General features: G+C 45.8%; 1 protein-coding gene and 6 non-coding genes across 7 annotated transcripts; all 7 read right to left on the bottom strand.

The window, feature by feature from the left end:
* Window positions 1-5,152: 5,152 nt before the first annotated feature.
* trnar-ccu (transfer RNA arginine (anticodon CCU)) lies at window positions 5,153-5,225 on the bottom strand. The gene has a single exon. It is a non-coding gene; the product is annotated as a tRNA-Arg (tRNA).
* A 1,107-nt stretch (window positions 5,226-6,332) lies between these two features.
* trnar-ccu (transfer RNA arginine (anticodon CCU)) lies at window positions 6,333-6,405 on the bottom strand. Its single transcript has one exon. It is a non-coding gene; the product is annotated as a tRNA-Arg (tRNA).
* A 1,233-nt stretch (window positions 6,406-7,638) lies between these two features.
* Window positions 7,639-9,967, bottom strand: LOC115362741 (tripartite motif-containing protein 16-like). Its single transcript, XM_030056805.1, has 2 exons — window positions 8,022-9,967; window positions 7,639-7,792 (listed from the first exon to the last, which is right to left on the bottom strand). The coding sequence occupies exon 1, from the start codon at window positions 9,729-9,731 to the stop codon at window positions 8,073-8,075; it is 1,659 nt and encodes a 552-aa protein (XP_029912665.1). The 5' UTR covers window positions 9,732-9,967; the 3' UTR covers window positions 7,639-7,792; window positions 8,022-8,072.
* Window positions 9,968-11,969: 2,002 nt separating this feature from the next.
* On the bottom strand, window positions 11,970-12,042 carry trnar-ccu (transfer RNA arginine (anticodon CCU)). The gene has a single exon. It is a non-coding gene; the product is annotated as a tRNA-Arg (tRNA).
* Window positions 12,043-12,677: 635 nt separating this feature from the next.
* trnar-ccu (transfer RNA arginine (anticodon CCU)) lies at window positions 12,678-12,750 on the bottom strand. The gene has a single exon. It is a non-coding gene; the product is annotated as a tRNA-Arg (tRNA).
* Window positions 12,751-13,459: 709 nt separating this feature from the next.
* On the bottom strand, window positions 13,460-13,532 carry trnar-ccu (transfer RNA arginine (anticodon CCU)). Its single transcript has one exon. It is a non-coding gene; the product is annotated as a tRNA-Arg (tRNA).
* An 876-nt stretch (window positions 13,533-14,408) lies between these two features.
* On the bottom strand, window positions 14,409-14,481 carry trnar-ccu (transfer RNA arginine (anticodon CCU)). The gene has a single exon. It is a non-coding gene; the product is annotated as a tRNA-Arg (tRNA).
* Between the last annotated feature and the right edge of the window lie 2,578 nt (window positions 14,482-17,059).

The raw sequence follows: 17,059 nt of genomic DNA, 5'->3' as shown, positions 1-17,059 counted from the left end.
TAGCCAACATGAGTAATGTTGGCTAACTCAGTTGAGGTTAATGCAACAAGTGAGTGATTCTGTACTTTTCTTGTGGTTAGGCTGCAGCATCCAAGAAACAGAAAGAGCAAGGGAGGACAGGTGCAGGAAGTCAGCCCACCATCTCCGAGACCCTCAGCCGAAAGAGAAAGCTAGACGAGGCAACAACAAGCCAGGCAGAGGCCATCACTGAGTCACTCCTCAATGCCTCAAACATGAAAGCTGCATTCAACACCCCCGAATTCTCTGCATCCTGGATCAGCTGCTTTGGCCATAACTTGAACCTCGCAATCGGAAAGGCACTGAAACTAGACAAAGTGGATGCTGCAGTTAGGGCATGCAGAAGTGTGCCCCAAGTGTTCAACCATTCCTGGAAGAGAAGGAGGAAACTGGGGAAGATTCAAGCAGAGCTGAATCTTCCTTGACACACCCTGATCCAAGATGTCGTGACTCGTTGGGGATCCACTTACGACATGGTTTCCAGATATGTCTGTCAGAATTTTGAGTCATTAACTTAGGCCTATAAGCCATATGTTTCCCCCTAAGACGCGCACACACATATCCTCAATATCTGTCCTTTTAATCTGCTTACAGGTTTGTTGAGCAGCATACTGCAGTGGCAGCCACTCTCATGGCTGAAAGAGAGACAAGGCACCTGGTGCTGAAGGGGACATGCATCTCCACCCTCGAGGACCTGTCCAAAGTGCTGAAGCCACTCTGAGCCTTCACCGATTCCCTGGCTGCAGAGACCTGCATCACAATCTACTCCCTGAGACCAGTCACACAATCACCATCTCACACAATCCATCCTGAAAGAGGAAGATGATGACAGTGGACTGGTTTCTAGCATGAAAGAGGCTATCCGCACAGATCTGCAAGAGAGATAGGATCCAGACATGACTGCTGTGATGAACATGACATGTGTCCTGGATCCCCGTTTCAAGCTCAGCTTTGTGGAAGATGCAGATGCCATTCCGACAATCAAACAAGAGCTTGAGCAGAAGATATCATTATTTTCTACTGCCATACCATGTTTCTGTGTATTTCTGAAATGTTGTGTGAAGCACTCTGTGACTGTTTAAAACTGGTGCTATATCTAAGACAGTTTACTTGCTTAACGTTACAGGTTTCACGGGAGGCTGCTGCCAGTGCCATAGGAGAAGCTGAAGAGGATGCCTCCAGCCCCAACACTCCAAGTCCGACTAAAGAAGGCTTGACTGGCCTTCTCAAGACCATCACAAAGCGTAAACAGCATCAGGGAGGACAGGCCCAGGCAGGTGAACAAATGGCCATCCTAGAAGTCTCAAGGTACACTTCCATGCCTACCATCACCGAAGATGACCCACTGAGATGGTGGAAAACTCATGAAGAGGAGATCGCCTGGCTGGCCAAAGTGGCACAAAAGATTCTGTGTGAGAGATGGGAGAAAGAGCATGAGGGCAACATCCTGGCATTTTTCATGTTTGTTGAAATCCATCCATCTATCCATCCATCTTCTGCCGCTTATCCGGGACCGGGTCGCGGGGGCAGCAGTCTAAGCAGGGACGCCCAGACTTCCCTCTCCCCAGACACTTCCGCCAGCTCCTCGGGGGGAACCCCAAGGCGTTCCCAGGCCAGCCGAGAGACATAGTCCCTCCAGCGTGTCCTGGGTCTTCCCCGGGGCCTCCTCCCGGTGGGGCATGCCCGGAACACCTCCCCAGGGAGGCGACCAGGGGGCATCCGAAACAGATGCCCGAGCCACCTCAGCTGGTTCCTCTCGATGCGGAGGAGCAGCGGCTCTACTCCGAGCTCCTCCCGAGTGACCGAGCTCCTCACCCTATCTCTAAGGGAGCACCCGGCCACCCTGCGAAGGAAATTCATTTCAGCCGCTTGTATCCGCAATCTTGTCCTTTCGGTCATTACCCAAAGCTCATGACCATAGGTGAGGGTAGGAACGTAGATTGACTGGTAAATCGAGAGCTTCGCCTTTCGGCTCAGCTCATTCTTCACCACGACGGACCGGTACACCGACCGCATCACTGCGGAGGCTGCACCGATCCGCCTGTCAATCTCACGCTCCATCCTTCCCTCACTCGTGAACAAGACCCCGAGATACTTGAACTCCTCCACTTGAGGCAGGACTTCTCCACCAACCCGGAGAGGGCATGCCACCTTTTTCCAGTCGAGAACCATGGCCTCGGACTTGGAGGTGCTGATTCTCATCCCTGCCGCTTCACACTCGGCTGCAAACCGCCCCAGTGCCTGCTGAAGGTCCTGCATCGATGGGGCCAACAGGACAACATCATCTGCAAAAAGCAGCGATGAAATCCTGTGGCTCCCAAACAGGACTCCCTCCGGCCCCCGGCTGCGCCTAGAAATTCTGTCCATAAAGATTATGAACAGAACCGGTGATAAAGGGCAGCCCTGCCGGAGTCCAACATGCACTGGGAACAGGTCTGACTGATTGCCGGCAATGCGAACCAAGCTCCTGCTCTGGTCGTACAGGGACCGAACAGCCCTTAGCAAAGGGTCTCGGACCCCATACTCCCGGAGCACCCCCCACAGGGCACCACGAGGGACACGGTAGAATGCCTTCTCCAGATCCACAAAACACATGTGGACTGGTTGGGCAAACTCCCACGAACCCTCGAGCACCCTCCGGAGGGTATAGAGCTGGTCCAGTGTTCCGCGGCCGGGACGAAAACCGCATTGTTCCTCCTGAATCCGAGGTTCGACTATCAGCCGAATCCTCCTCTCCAGCACCCTGGAGTAGACCTTCCCAGGTAGGCTGAGGAGTGTGATCCCCCTGTAGTTGGAACACACCCTCTGGTCCCCCTTCTTATAAAGAGGGACCACCACCCCGGTCTGCCACTCCAGAGGTACTGTCCCAAACCGCCACGCGATGTTGCAGAGGCGTGTCAGCCAAGACAGCCCCACAACATCCAGAGACTTGAGATACTCAGGGCGGATCTCATCCACCCCCGCCGCTCTGCCACTGAGGAGCTTACAAACCACCTCAGTGACCTCAGCTTGGGTGATGGACGAGTCCACCTCTGGGTCCTCGGCCTCTGCCTCCTTAACGGAAGACGTGACGATGGGATTGAGGAGACCCTCAAAGTATTCCTTCCACCGCCCGACAATATCCCCAGTCGACGTCAGCAGGTCCCCACCTGCACTGTAAACAGTGTCGGCAGAGTACTGCTTCCCCCTCCTGAGGCGCCGGACAGTTTGCCAGAATTTCTTCGAGGCTGACCGATAATCCTCCTCCATGGCCTCCCCGAACTCCTCCCAGCTCCGAGTTTTTGCCTCTGCCACTGCCCGAGCTGCAGCACGCCTGGCCTGCCGGTACCCGTCAGCTGCCTCGGGAGTCCCACAGGCCAACATGGACCGGTAGTACCCCTTCTTCAGCTTGACGGCATCCCTTACTTCCGGTGTCCACCACCGGGTTCTGGGATTACCACCACGACAGGCACCTGACCTTGCGGCCACAGCTTCAAACAGCCGCATTGACAATGGAGGACGAGAACATGGTCCATTCGGACTCAATGTCCCCCGCCTCCCTCGGGAGCTGGGAGAAGCTCTCCCGGAGGTGGGAATTGAAGACCCCTCTAACAGAGGGTTCAGCCAGGCGTTCCCAACAGACCCTCACAGTACGTTTGGGCCTGCCAGGTCTGTCCAGCTTCCCCCTCCGCCAGCGGATCCAACTCACCACCAGGTGGTGATCGGTTGACAGCTCAGCCCCTCTCTTCACCCGAGTGTCCAAGACATACGGCCGGAGATCAGATGAAACGACAACGAAGTCAATCATCGACCTTCGGCCTAGGGTGTCCTGGTGCCACATGCACTTATGGACACCCCTATGCTCGAACATGGTGTTTGTTATGGACAAACTGTGACTAGCACAGAAGTCCAATAACAGAACACCACTCGGGTTCAGATCGGGGAGGCCATTCCTCCCAATCACCCCACTCCAGGTATCACTGTCGTCGCCCACGTGAGCGTTGAAGTCCCCCAGTAGAACAATGGAGTCCCCAGTCGGAGCACTATCCAGTACCCCTCCCAGGGACTCCAAGAAGGCCGGGTACTCTGCACTGCTATTCGGCCCGTAGGCACAGACAACAGTGAGAGCCCTCTCTCCAACCCAAAGGCGCAGAGAGGCGACCCTCTCGTTCACCGGGGTGAACCCCAACACATGGTGGCTGAGCTGGGGGGCTATAAGCAAGCCCACACCTGCCCGCCGCCTCTCACCGCGGGCGACTCCAGCGTAGTGGAGGGTCCAGCCCCTCTCGAGGAGCTGGGTTCCAGAGCCCAAGCTGTGCGTGGAGGTGAGCCCGACTATTTCTAGCCGGTACCTCTCAACCTCCTGCACAAGCTCAGGCTCCTTCCCCCCCAGCAAGGTGACATTCCATGTCCCCATCGCCAGCCGTTGCGTCCGGGGATCGGGTCGCCGAGCCCCTCGCCTTCTACTGCTACCCAGCCCCTTACGGCTACCCTTGTGGGTGGTGAGCCCGCAGAGGCTTGGACCCACGTCACCAGTTCGGGCTGGGCCCGGCCGGGCCCCGTGGGCAAAGGCCCGGCCACCAGGCGCTCGCTCACGAGCCCCAACCCCAGGCCTGGCTCCAGGGTGGGGCCCCGGCTCCGCCGTACCAGGCGACGTCACGGTCCTTGGTAGTCTTCTCTTCATAAGGGGTTTTTGAACTGCGCTTAGTCTGGCTCATCACCTAGGACCTGTTTGCCATGGGAGACCCTAACAGGGGCAAAATGCCCCCGGCAACATAGCTCCCAGGATCATGTGGGCACACAAACCCCTCCACCACGATAAGGTGGCAGTTCAAGGAGGGGGTTTGTTGAAATGTGTTTGTTAATTCAGTTACAGTAAGACACCCTCAACATTTGTTGATTGATTTTTTGTTAAGACACACCCACTGAACCTCATTAATGGAACTGTTGATTCCACAATTCCTAAGACATGTCTGAATAAATTAAGTTTAAGATATATTTTGCGTTGTTGCATTTTTTAAAATAATATCGTGATAATGATATTTTTTGCCATGATAATCGTATTGTGGAAAATACGATTGTGACAACCCTATATGTACCATACTCATTTTAAGAGCCGTCTCACTGAGAAAGCCTGTTAGAGCCTGCATTCAGCCACCCCAGATGGGACTCAAACCCACAATCCCTGGCTTAGGAGGCCAGTGCCTTATCCATTAGGCCACTGAGGCTACAGACCTTCAGTTTTACATTCATTTTTATAAAAATAAGTCCTCAGTTTCAGTGCCATTTAAACATGCTATAATATTGAAGTCAGCTCACTAAATTAATTAATCTTCATTTTTCACTGTCATGAAACATAATTATTAAGTGTTGCACACTAAAGTTGAAAGCTTGTAAATTACATGGGTTCTCAATATATTCAAAGTGCTGTAAAATTTACAATTTTCATAACACATTCACAACATTTGGTTGTTTACTGCACATCCAACAGTAGAATATCCACTGAAAATTTGAAATAAATCCAAGGTGTGCCTCTCGAGATATGGGGTCAGATACCTAGACCTCCTGTTTACCACGTTATGCTGTTATTATTTTCAACTTTAGCACAGCAGTAACTAGAATGGGTTCTTATTCCAAACATTCTTTCTAGTTATTTTAGTTTTAGGGGTGGAAATAAATCATTTAAACATGCTAGATCTAACCTTGGGACATATCTTGGTTCTGAGAGAGTGGTCCCAATAAGGTACAGCCTGAAAAAAATTCAAAGTTTGGTCCTTGGTAGCTACAAAAGTTTATATTTTAGACAGAAAGCAACAACAAAATCTGATTTAGCACCTTTCATTTAGCAAATATACGAAGTTTCATTACTCTAGAATTTTCTACTCTAGTTGAAAATTAATAAAGTTGCAGCACATTGAAGTTGTGCCAAAATGAAGTTCACCAAAAACTGACCAAACTCACATGGCAGTACCTCACTTTAAAAATTCGCCAAAAATCTATTTTTCGTTTTTTCATTTTAAGCAAGGGCAGTCTCAGTGAGAAAGCCTGTTAAGCCAAAGGCCGCCTGTCCTAGGCCTTGTTTTTGCAGTGTGTCCTGCGTCATTGGCACCAGTCAGGCCTCCTGTCAGCACTTTCTGGCCATTTGATCATGCTGAATGGGCGCCATGACACGACACATCAATTGACCTTTGTCGCCACTAGTTCTTTGTTTGACTTCTTATACTAACAACAGGTCAGTCCCCTAAAAGAGAGCTAGCAGAGGATGGTTTCGATCCATCGACCTCTGGGTTATGGGCCCAGCACGCTTCCGCTGCGCCACTCTGCTGGCAGTCAGCCACCCCAGATGGGACTCGAACCCACAATCCCTGGCTTAGGAGGCCAGTGCCTTATCCATTAGGCCACTGGGGCTACAGACAACTGAACAGTGGAAGGAGAGGGTTCATATTTGAACAATATTCCCATTTATAAAATTAAGTTCTCAGTTTTAGTGCCATTTAAAAGCATCTAAACTTTGTGCTGTTATCATCAAGTGTCCTGGTTAATCCAGTTTTAGAGTTCAGACACTAGAGCTTAACACCAGGGCTGAAACCTGATCTAAATACAGATTAAACCACAACCAGAGCTGCCCTGTGAAACCAAAACAAACCAAATCATCAGTCATAGAATTTGTATTTAGATCTGTTCAGTGCAAAGATGTTCGATGGTTTGATTTAGGTGTTTATAGTTCCCAGTGTATAAAAAATTAAGAAGTTTCTTCTTCATTCGGTGGGATGGGGTGGATGGATTTTTTTTTTAATTGATGTAAACATGGACTCAGATTAATTGATGAATGAAACCATTCAGCAGTTTCAGCACCAACACAACATCGTGTCCTGTCAGAGCAACACACTGGATTTCAAACTGGCCCTTAAATTTCAAGAAATCCCCCAAAATTCTGCTTTCATAACAAAAGAAAAATGGGAATGGCGTCCACAATAACAGGTGAAGAAAACGCAGTTCAATTCTGAGCTAAGTGTCGATCAAAGCTGGTTTCATTTCATCCCAGACACAGTAAAATGTCATAAATGACTTTTGAATGCAGGTATTTCTCCCTCCTGTCACTTTGTCTTTTCTACTGTTCATGGAGGGCATTACAGCACTTCTTTGTGTTTTAGCAGCTAAACCAGTCAAGACATACTGTCCTGTTATTGTCAGATTCTCTTCAGCTGGTTGATAGACTTTCTGGAATAAGAACAGAAGAAACACTGTTGATTCTTGGAAATATGTTTTTTTTTATTATTATTAATTTTCATAAACATTCACTTGGTTGACACACCTAATCACTAAAATCTCATAACAGGTGTTTCTATCTCAGAATTCATGTGATTCTCACACTGGACCTGTTAAACCAGCATGTCAACACTGTGGAGGAACACATGAATCATTTCCCACTGACAACAAGAAGAAGAATCATTTCATTTACAGTGCATTAAAAAAATCATAGTTAGAAAGTACTGGAAACAAAATCAACAAACAGCTGTTCAGCTACAAAGAAGGACGAGTGCAAACACACTTCTGACTCCATTAAGCAGCAAAACAGGAAGAGCAAAAACATGTTACAGTAAATATTGAGTGAAGTTAAGAATCATAAAGAGCCTTCAACAGTTTAATCAGTGATATTTTTTTACATTTCCCTGTGAAGTGCAGTTCATTTGGCTTCTCTCTACTGTCGACTGATGGAGTTCAACCTATATCCACCACGGCTGAACAGACCAAGAACAAAATGTGCCACAGGTGACGTCTGGGAAGTGCAGGACTGAGAAACCACAGCAATGAGCTTTTAGCAGCAAAAGAAAAATGCAACAAAATATTTGATATATGTAGAGCTCTTAAGTAAAAAAGAAAAAAAGACACATCTGTTGTATTTCAACTGATGTTGTTAAACTGAGACCTAGAAAGAGCGTCATAGTCCCGCCCACACAGTTTGAGTGACAGGTGATCTGTGGCCAGTGCAGTGCAGAAACACAACAGAAACAAGCGCTTACCAACACAGATGTTATAGAAATAGATGACAGAACTGCTTTAATCACTCCTGTCTACTTGAGCTCACAAAACTCTGCAGTGGCTCCGTCACCGTAAAGCGCAAGTCCAGCATGGAGAGGCTGAGTGAACGTGGTCTGGACTCTGTGGAGGAGAGTCATGTTTTTTTTAGAGACGCTGTAGAAGGACAGAATACCTGCTCTGCTCAGGTACACTCCCACTCTGGAGGACACAGGGAGCGGGATTTCAGTTATGATGTTGTTGTGTCTGAAGTAACAGATCATGTTGTCACAGTCCAATGCCCAAGATTTGTCATTGCATCCAAATACACATGCATCCCCTGCTCTGCTGATATCTTGATATGAGACTGCTATATCAACTGTCCCCTTCCACTTCACCTCCCAGTAACAACGTCCAGTCAGACTCTCTCTGCTCAGGACCTGCCAACATCCAAAAAATCTGTCTGGGTGACTGGGATATGACTGTTTTTCTGCCATTACTGTTGCTTTTCTGTTCCCCTCAGATAATGACAGACATGTGTTTGCTGTGTTTGGATCCAGTGTGATGTGACATGAATATTGTAAGAACTCAGCTCTGGTCTTTGGTTGTGGCAGTAGAACATCCACTCCAGTCACTGTCAGTGAGATCTTGGACCATTCCTCACTAAGAAGCTCCTGTAGTTTGTCTCTCAGCTCTGACACAGCTGCAGTCACATCCTCAAAGTAGCTCAGAGGACGGATGTTGGCGCTGGGTGAGTGTGTAAATTGACTGAGACATGAGAGCGAGGGGTAATTCTGTAGAAAATGGATGTGATCCTGTGTGTGTGAGAGCTGCTCCAGCTCAGTGTCTTTCCTCCTCAGCTCAGCGATCTCCTGCTTCAGCTTCTCCTGAACTTCTTCAGCCCGACTCACTTCCTCTTCCTGCTGGGATCTGATCTGCTGCTTCACATCAGACCTTCTTTTCTCAACCAAACTGATCAGCTCAGTGAAGATCTCCTCACTGTCCTCCACTGCTTTATCAGCAGAGCGACTGATGGCCTCCACCTCCTGCTGAAGCACCTTCACGTCTTTCTCTGTGTCCTGGATTCTCTGCTGGATTTTTTGCCGACTCAGCCCGAGCTCTTCCTGCCTCTTGGTCCTTTCTGCTGCAGCTGAGATTTTGTCGTGGCCTTTATGTTCATCCATGGAGCAGAGATAACAGATACACTGCTGATCAGTGCGGCAGAAAATCTTCATAACCTCATCGTGACGAGAGCAGATGTTCTCCTGAAGCTTCACGGTGGCTTCCACCAGCTTGTGTTTCTTAAATGGAGCTGCATCGTAGTGAGGCTGGAGGTGCTGCTCACAGTAAGAGGCCCGACACACCAGACAGGACTTGAGGGCTTTCAGTTTCCTCCCAGAGCAGAAATCACAGGCCACATCTCCAGGTCCAGCGTAGCAGAGATCAGGAGGAGCAGCTTGGAGTCTCGTCTTCTTCATTTCCTCCACTATGTCTGCTAACATGGTGTTTTTCACCAGGACAGGCCTCGGTGTGAAGGTTTGTCTGCACTGCGGGCAGCTGTAGATTTCCTTGTGCTCCTCTCCATCCCAGCAGTCTTTAATACAGCTCATGCAGTAGCTGTGTCCACAGGGAATAGTCACCGGATCCTTCAGCAGATCCAGACAGATGGAACAGCAAAACTTTGCCGAGTCCGGCTGAATTCTTCGCTGCGCCATTTCCCCTCTCAGTCACAGTGAACGTCTGCTAGTTTCACTTTCTATCAACAGATGAGAGTTGTGCTCTGATCCAAAGCAAACATCAGCTTTCCCTCACAGTCACTCGCTGATCTGCTGTAAACGGGCTTGTTGGCTCTTGTTCTTCACACTGTGTTGTTTCCACTCGTCTTTAAACTGTCAGATCTGAGAAGCAGGAAATATCTGGGCAGAATAAAACTCGTAAAGTTTGAGGTCAGACAGAAGAGGAAGGGGTTCCGCTGCTGCTTCACTCCAGGAAGAGGAGCGCTCTTAAAGAGGCAGTGTGTGTTTAGCTCTTATTTACAACATGAAGTGAAGTTTATGACAAAAAAATGAACTGCTACATCTCATTTTCATCTTCAACCAATACCTAATATTATCTCCAGTTATATTCTGACCCTCCTGTCAGTGACAACTCAGTGTAACAGGAACAACAAAAACATGTTACAGTAAATATTGAGTGAAGTTAAGAATCATAAAGATCCTTCAACAGTTTGATCAGTGATATTTTTTTTTACATTTCCCTGTGAAGTGCAGTTCATTTGGCTTCTCTCTACTGTCGACTGATGGAGTTCAACCTATATCCACCACGGCTGAACAGACCAAGAACAAAATGTGCCACAGGTGACATCTGGGAAGTGCAGGACTGAGAAACCACAGCAATGAGCTTTTAGCAGCAAAATAAAAATGCAACAAAATATTTTGCAGAACAATCATTTTAAAATGAAGACATATATGTGCAGTTCTTTATTTAAAAAAAAAAAAGAACAGAAACAAGCGCTTACCAACACAGATGTTGTAGAAATAGACAACAGAACTGCTTTACGTAAATTACTAGACTTATCCAAAGAGGAAAAGCTGCTGCCATCATCATGGGCTGGGACTCTCTTCCATTTAGATAGATAGATAGATAAATCTTTATTGTCATTGTACAATCATATACGGTATAATAATGCAACGAAATTAGGGCTCAGTACTTTCAGTGCAGGGGAGAATAGAAAGCACCGTGCAGCCTGCTAGTTGAATAGTTGTCCAGGGAGGCCAACACTGGCTGCTGCTGTTGAAGTGCTTGGCCTTGCGTCACGTAGATTATCAAACACGATGCATTGTTCGGCTTTTAAATAAACTGCATATGTGCCAGATGTTTCATTAAATTCAACGTGTTACCTCCCTTGCATGACGTTGCTTTAAGGCATCTGTTGCATGTTGCAGAGTCTGCATCCTCCTTAGACGTGAAATGTAGCCAAACCTTGGAGCGTTTAGCCTTCGGCATCTTTATTGATCCTCTCATCGGTTCTGATCTTATTTGGTTTCGTTACTACCGTTTACATCGGAACCAGTACCCTATTGGCACCGCGTTTCGGTACCCAGCCCTAATTGCCTCTCTCTGTATTTTACCTAACGTATGAGTGGAAGAGTGAAACCCTTTTTTTTACCATAAGTGTTGCAATATAGGGACATTTGCAGTGAATGGAACAGTTTTTTACCGTAAGTGTTGCAATGTAGGGACCTCTGATTGTGCTTACAAAAAATGCGGGAGGAGGGCGCCATTGCCCAGAACACTTCCGCTGCGCCACTCTGTTGTTGTTTACTGGGACTTGAACCCACAACCCCTGTTTTAGGAGGCCAGTGCCTTATCCATTAACAAGATGTGATGCTCACCTGGTTGAATCTGCCCTGAGCTCAGTCTTGTGTTTTCCTGACATCAACAGACAGTTATCAAGACATTTGATTGATCAGTGACAGTGTCCTAGGGGAAAAAAATTAAAATGAGTTTCCTTCAGAAAGTCACAAAAACACAAAGTAAATTTGTCAAAAATATCTGTTTTATCAGTAAATAGGATATGATGTCTAACCCCTTGAGCTGTGAGACATTTATCTCATACACATCTTTTCCTGTGTATTGATACATCTGTTTCTGTATATATAATTTGGTCTGTCTACAACATGTCAGGTTGCAGTGACACCAAATAATCAGTTGTCCATTCAGAGATAAACAATGCTAACTCTGCTAACTCTAGCTGTTAAGTTTGTTTACGGATCATAACCCAGCTCAGTTCCAGTAAAGTGGTTTTCAACCATCTTCAGCTACAGTTTCAGTGTTTTGCTCAAAACATCTCAGTCCTTTAAAACAGAGCTAGCAGAGGATGGTTTCGATCCATCGACCTCTGGGTTATGGGCCCAGCACGCTTCCGCTGCGCCACTCTGCTGGCAGTCAGCCACCCCAGATGGGACTCGAACCCACAATCCCAGGCTCAGGAGGCCAGTGCCTCATCCATTAGGCCACTGGGGCTACAGACAACTGGTCTGTGGAAGGAGATGGTTCATCATAGAACAATATTCATATAAAATAAGCCCCCAGTTTCAGTGCCATTTAAAAGCATCTAAACTTCATGCTGTCATCATCATAAAGTGTCCTAGTTGATCCAGGTTTAGATGGCAAACCAAATCATCTGTTGTATTTAGATCTAGAACCTCAAGAGAGTTCAGATTTGTTTGTACAACCATTTTTGCATTTGATTATGACTGATAATGAATGTTTTGCGTATTAACATGTTCTGCTGGCATTTCATCTTGAGCCAGTAGATTGTTTGATCACCAAAGACGATAAATTAAGGAAAGGAAACTATAAAAACTGAGTCAGCCAATTTGAATGCAGTGAGGACAGAAGGTCTGAAGATGTTTACAGTGATAACATATATAGTGTAGCATAGTCATTTTAAGCAAGAGCACTCTGAATCATGTTGAAGTGGCGCCATGACACAACACATCAATTGACCTTTGTCGCCACTAGTTCTTTGTTTGACTTCTTATACTAACAACAGGTCAGGCCCCTAAAACTCTGTTAGCAGAGGATGGTTTCGATCCATCGACCTCTGGGTTATGGGCCCAGCACGCTTCCGCTGCGCCACTCTGCTGGCAGTCAGCCACCCCAGATGGGACTCGAACCCACAATCCCTGGCTTAGGAGGCCAGTGCCTTATCCATTAGGCCACTGGGGCTACAGACACTTGATATTACGTTCATTTTTTAAAAAAATAAGCCCCCAGTTTCAGTGCCATTGAAAAGCATCTAAACTTCATGCTGTCATCATCATCAAGTGTCCTAGTTGATCCAGGTTTCGATGGCAAACCAAATCATCTGTTGTATTTAGATCTAGAACCTCAAGAGAGTTCAGATTTGTTTGTACAACCATTTTTGCATTTGATTATGACTGATAATGAATGTTTCGCTTATTAACATGTTCTGCTGGCATTTAAACTTGAGCCAATAGATTGTCTGATAACCAGAGACTATAAATTAAGGAAAGGAAACTATAAAGACTGAGTAGGCCAATTTGAATCCAGTGAAGACAGAAGGTCTGAAGATGTTTACAGCGATAGCATGTACCATACTCATATTAAGCAAGAGCACTCTCAGTGAGAAAGCCTGTTAAGCCAAAGGCCGGCTGTCCTGGGCCTTGTTTTTGCAGTGTGCCCCACAACACTGGCACTAGTCAGGCCTCCTGTCAGCAGTTTCTGGCCATTTGATCATGTTGAATGGGCGCCATGACACATCAATTGACCTTTGTTGCCACTAGTTCTTTTGACTTCTTATACTAACAACAGGTCAGGCCTTTAAAACAGAGCTAGCAGAGGATGGTTTCGATCCATCGACCTCTGGGTTATGGGCCCAGCACGCTTCCGCTGCGCCACTCTGCTGGCAGTCAGCCACCCCAGATGGGACTCGAACCCACAATCCCTGGCTTAGGAGGCCAGTGCCTTATCCATTAGGCCACTGGGGCTACAGACAACTGATCTGTGGAAGGAGATGGTTCATATTTGAACAATATTCCCGTTTATGAAGATAAGTCCTCAGTTTTAGTGCCATTTAAAAGCATCTAAACTTTGTGCTGTTATCATCAAGTGTCCTAGTTAGTCCAGTTTTAGAACCAGAGCTGCCCTGTGAAAGTTGGCAAACCAAATCATCAGTCATAGAATTTGTATTTAGATCTGTTCAGTGCTGAGATGTTCGATGGTTTGATTTATGTGTTAATAGTTCTCAGTGTTTAAAAAAATTAAAAAGTTTCTTCTTCATTCAGCTTCATTTAATCAGACGTACCTGTGCTGTCTGTTATCCTCACAAAGCTGCTCAGGGATTCAGACTTATCTTTAATTATCTTTACACAGCTGTCTTAATGAATCGTAGAGACTTCAGATTTGTTTGAATAACTATTTTCGCATTTGATTATGACTGATTATGAACGCTTTGGTTATTATTGACCTGCTCTGCTGACATTTAAACTTGAGCCAATAGATTGTCTGATCACCAGAGAGATTATACATAAAAATAAAAAAAATAAACAATGAACTGGCCATTGAATGAGGACAGACAGTTTGAAGGAGTTTACAGTGCTAACATGTACGTACCTACTGATCCACACACCAAGCTGGTGGTCAGTCAGGACCTGTGGCTCTAGTTTTTGGGGTGTGTCCTGCACCATAGTTGGACTGCTGCCAGCTGTTTTTTTTTTTTTTTTTTTTTATGCTGAATCAGCAGCAGACTTGTTGGGTTGTGTCTGGGCTTTTAAAACACTTCTAGCAGAGGATGGTTTCGATCCATCGACCTCTGGGTTATGGGCCCAGCACGCTTCCGCTGCGCCACTCTGCTGGCAGGCAGCCACCTCAGATGGGACTCGAACCCACAATCCCTGGCTTAGGAGGCCAGTGCCTTATCCATTAGGCCACTGGGGCTACAGACAACTGTGGTAATTAAATTATACAATAAAATTCAATACAATTATGAAAAGTATGGTTAAAAATAAATAAGGTTTTAAGGCTTTTTTAAGGTTACATTTGAACAAATCAGGACCAAAACAGAGATGAAACTACAGCCAAATACAAAAAACACCATTACTGACAAAAAATAAAATAAAAACCCGGTTTTGTTTACATCTACATGAGCTGACCCTATACTAAAGCAGACTCCAGTGTGAACAGACTGAATTTACCATGGCTGGGTCTTTCCCAGCTGCAGTGCGATGTTACATCGAGCCTACAGGGACATGTAATAGAGAGAATAGACTTTTCTTTTTAACATAATGACTGAATCAGTGAACATGGCGAGGCCTTGAGACGCTGCATTAGAGCAGAACGGAGCAGAACAGAGGAGCCTATTCAGCAGAACACAGGGAACGTCTCATCATGTATTCCCAGTGTTGGGCAAGCTACTTGGAAAATGTAGTGAGCTGAGCTGTACACTGTTACTGTTACTGTACATTACATGAAGCTTCACTCCACTGAAGCTCCCACCAGAGAAATGCAGCGAGCTGAGCTACAATAAAATGACTAAATGTAGCTCAACTACATCAAAGCTACTTTTTTTAAAACATCAAATCAACTTCATTCCAAGTCATTGCTATCTTAGTGATCAATAAAACTGTCATTCAAAAAAATGTTGAGTTCAATAGCTGATGAAGCTGTGCTCTCTCTGCTTTTACTGCTACAAACCATGACAACAAAAACATACAACATGCCTCACATAATAACAAAAAGCAGGTGGTGTGGATATGCTAATGTGGGGGAATGTGTATATGTTAGTGTGTGTGTGTGTGTGTTTGCATGTCCATGTCCATTTGGAGGACAAAGTGTAAATGACCTTAAAACTCAATAACTTGGTTCAAGCCACAGGAGCAAAAGAAGAAACCTGCACTCAACATAACAGTTTGGCAAAAAATGACATGTAATGTGTGTGTGTGTGTGTGTGTGTGTGTGTGAGCACAGGTATGTGACGTCACAAAGAAGACCGTCTGTCGGCAACATGTGCAGGTCCGTGATCGGCGGTGACGTCACCCGCTGCTCCCGGAAAACCGCAGCAAAACTTCTGCTGCGTTTAAGGTTAAGTAATGCCTGGGAAAATTTATCTTCTGTGGACGCTACCAGGCTATTACATCAGTAAAATACAGGGTGACACAAAAAAACGGGAACTTTTTAACAATCCAATAAAACCAAGAGTGATGGAAGAAAAATATTTTATTCATAGTAATTGAAACCTTAAAACATGCCATTTAAGAAACAATGATGGAATATTAATTTTTTAAAAATTGTGCTGCCACTTGCTCATGTCTGCCAATACGCACTTCAAAGATTCCCATTTTTTTTGGGTCACCCTGTAGTTTCACTGCTGAAAAGCTATTTGATTTAGAAAACAGCAACCTTACGACCACACTACTTGCAACGCTGCTACTGCCCAACACTGTGTATTCCTTAGGTATCTCTGCACTGCAAGGCATTACAGTACATTTCCATTTTCACATTTACATTCTAGTCCCATTACAGCACACCAGCCACTTATCATAAGTGCATTCAGCTGGAGTGGGCGAACCTCCAAAGATTATTGTGTTATTGTAAAACCCTTTCAGGGAGATGACTGGGGCTCAGATGCAGAAATGAGCTTTCCTGAGAATGTATATGGCAAGTGGCCTCATTTAGTCCTCTCTCTCCACCTTTCATCACTTGGATCGTGAGAGCAGAAAGTGCTATCCACCTGTGCAGCCACGTCTCTCTGAATGTGAGAGAGGTATTGTCCGGGTTAGCCACATCAGTCGGTCCATCAATTCAGCTCAATTCCACTCCATCAAACTCAATAATGTTTTCTGAAACTGTGTAAGCTGAGCTCTCTTTAACCGGTGTCTCCTGGATGTGTAAAGGTGGAGGGCGAGGCGCAGCAGGGTGGCTTAGTGAGTAAAGATACTGTCCTTCAAACGGAAACTTGATAAAAAGAATCTGTCCAGCTGAAGTGCCCTCGTGCAAGGCACTGAACCCCTACCAGGAGCTCAAAAAAGACCAAGTTAAGATGGATGACTGATCTTATGAAGTCCAATTCCAGCCTGAGACTTTTAATGGGACAAAGTGACTGAGGATGGAGTCACACTGATCCATCAATGTGCAGATAAAATTTTAATAAAGAATCTGTCTCTCTGCTTTTTTTTTTTTTTTTTTTTTTTTGAATTCTTTCAACATAGTTAGAAATGCCAAAAAGCTGTTTTTCAGACGTTTTAAGAGGAAAAGTGCAAAATCCTGTTCTTTAATTTTGATAACTTTGGTCCTAAGCATTCACTGCTCATTCCCAGAGATCACCTGTCAATCAGTGTGTGTGTGTGTGTGTGTGTGTGTGGAGACATGAGAAATGATGGCTTTTTTTTTTTTTGTGATCATCAGTTTACAAAGATGCACTTCGATTTTTGCTCCTTGTCCCGCTGGCACTAGATGTCCTTGCAGCTTTTCAAATTCTCAAATCAATCATTATAACATTATACTGGAAAATATATAA

Source organism: Myripristis murdjan, chromosome 7 (assembly GCF_902150065.1).
Source record: "Myripristis murdjan chromosome 7, fMyrMur1.1, whole genome shotgun sequence".
Classification (NCBI taxonomy): domain Eukaryota; kingdom Metazoa; phylum Chordata; class Actinopteri; order Holocentriformes; family Holocentridae; genus Myripristis; species Myripristis murdjan.
Note: the sequence above shows the minus strand (reverse complement) of the source record. Positions and strands in the feature narration are given on the sequence as shown.

Bases quoted from the DNA above. Each gene is read 5' to 3' on its own strand.
- LOC115362741 (XM_030056805.1), bottom strand. From the start codon at position 9,731: ATGGCGCAGCGAAGAATTCAGCCGGACTCGGCAAAGTTTTGCTGTTCC.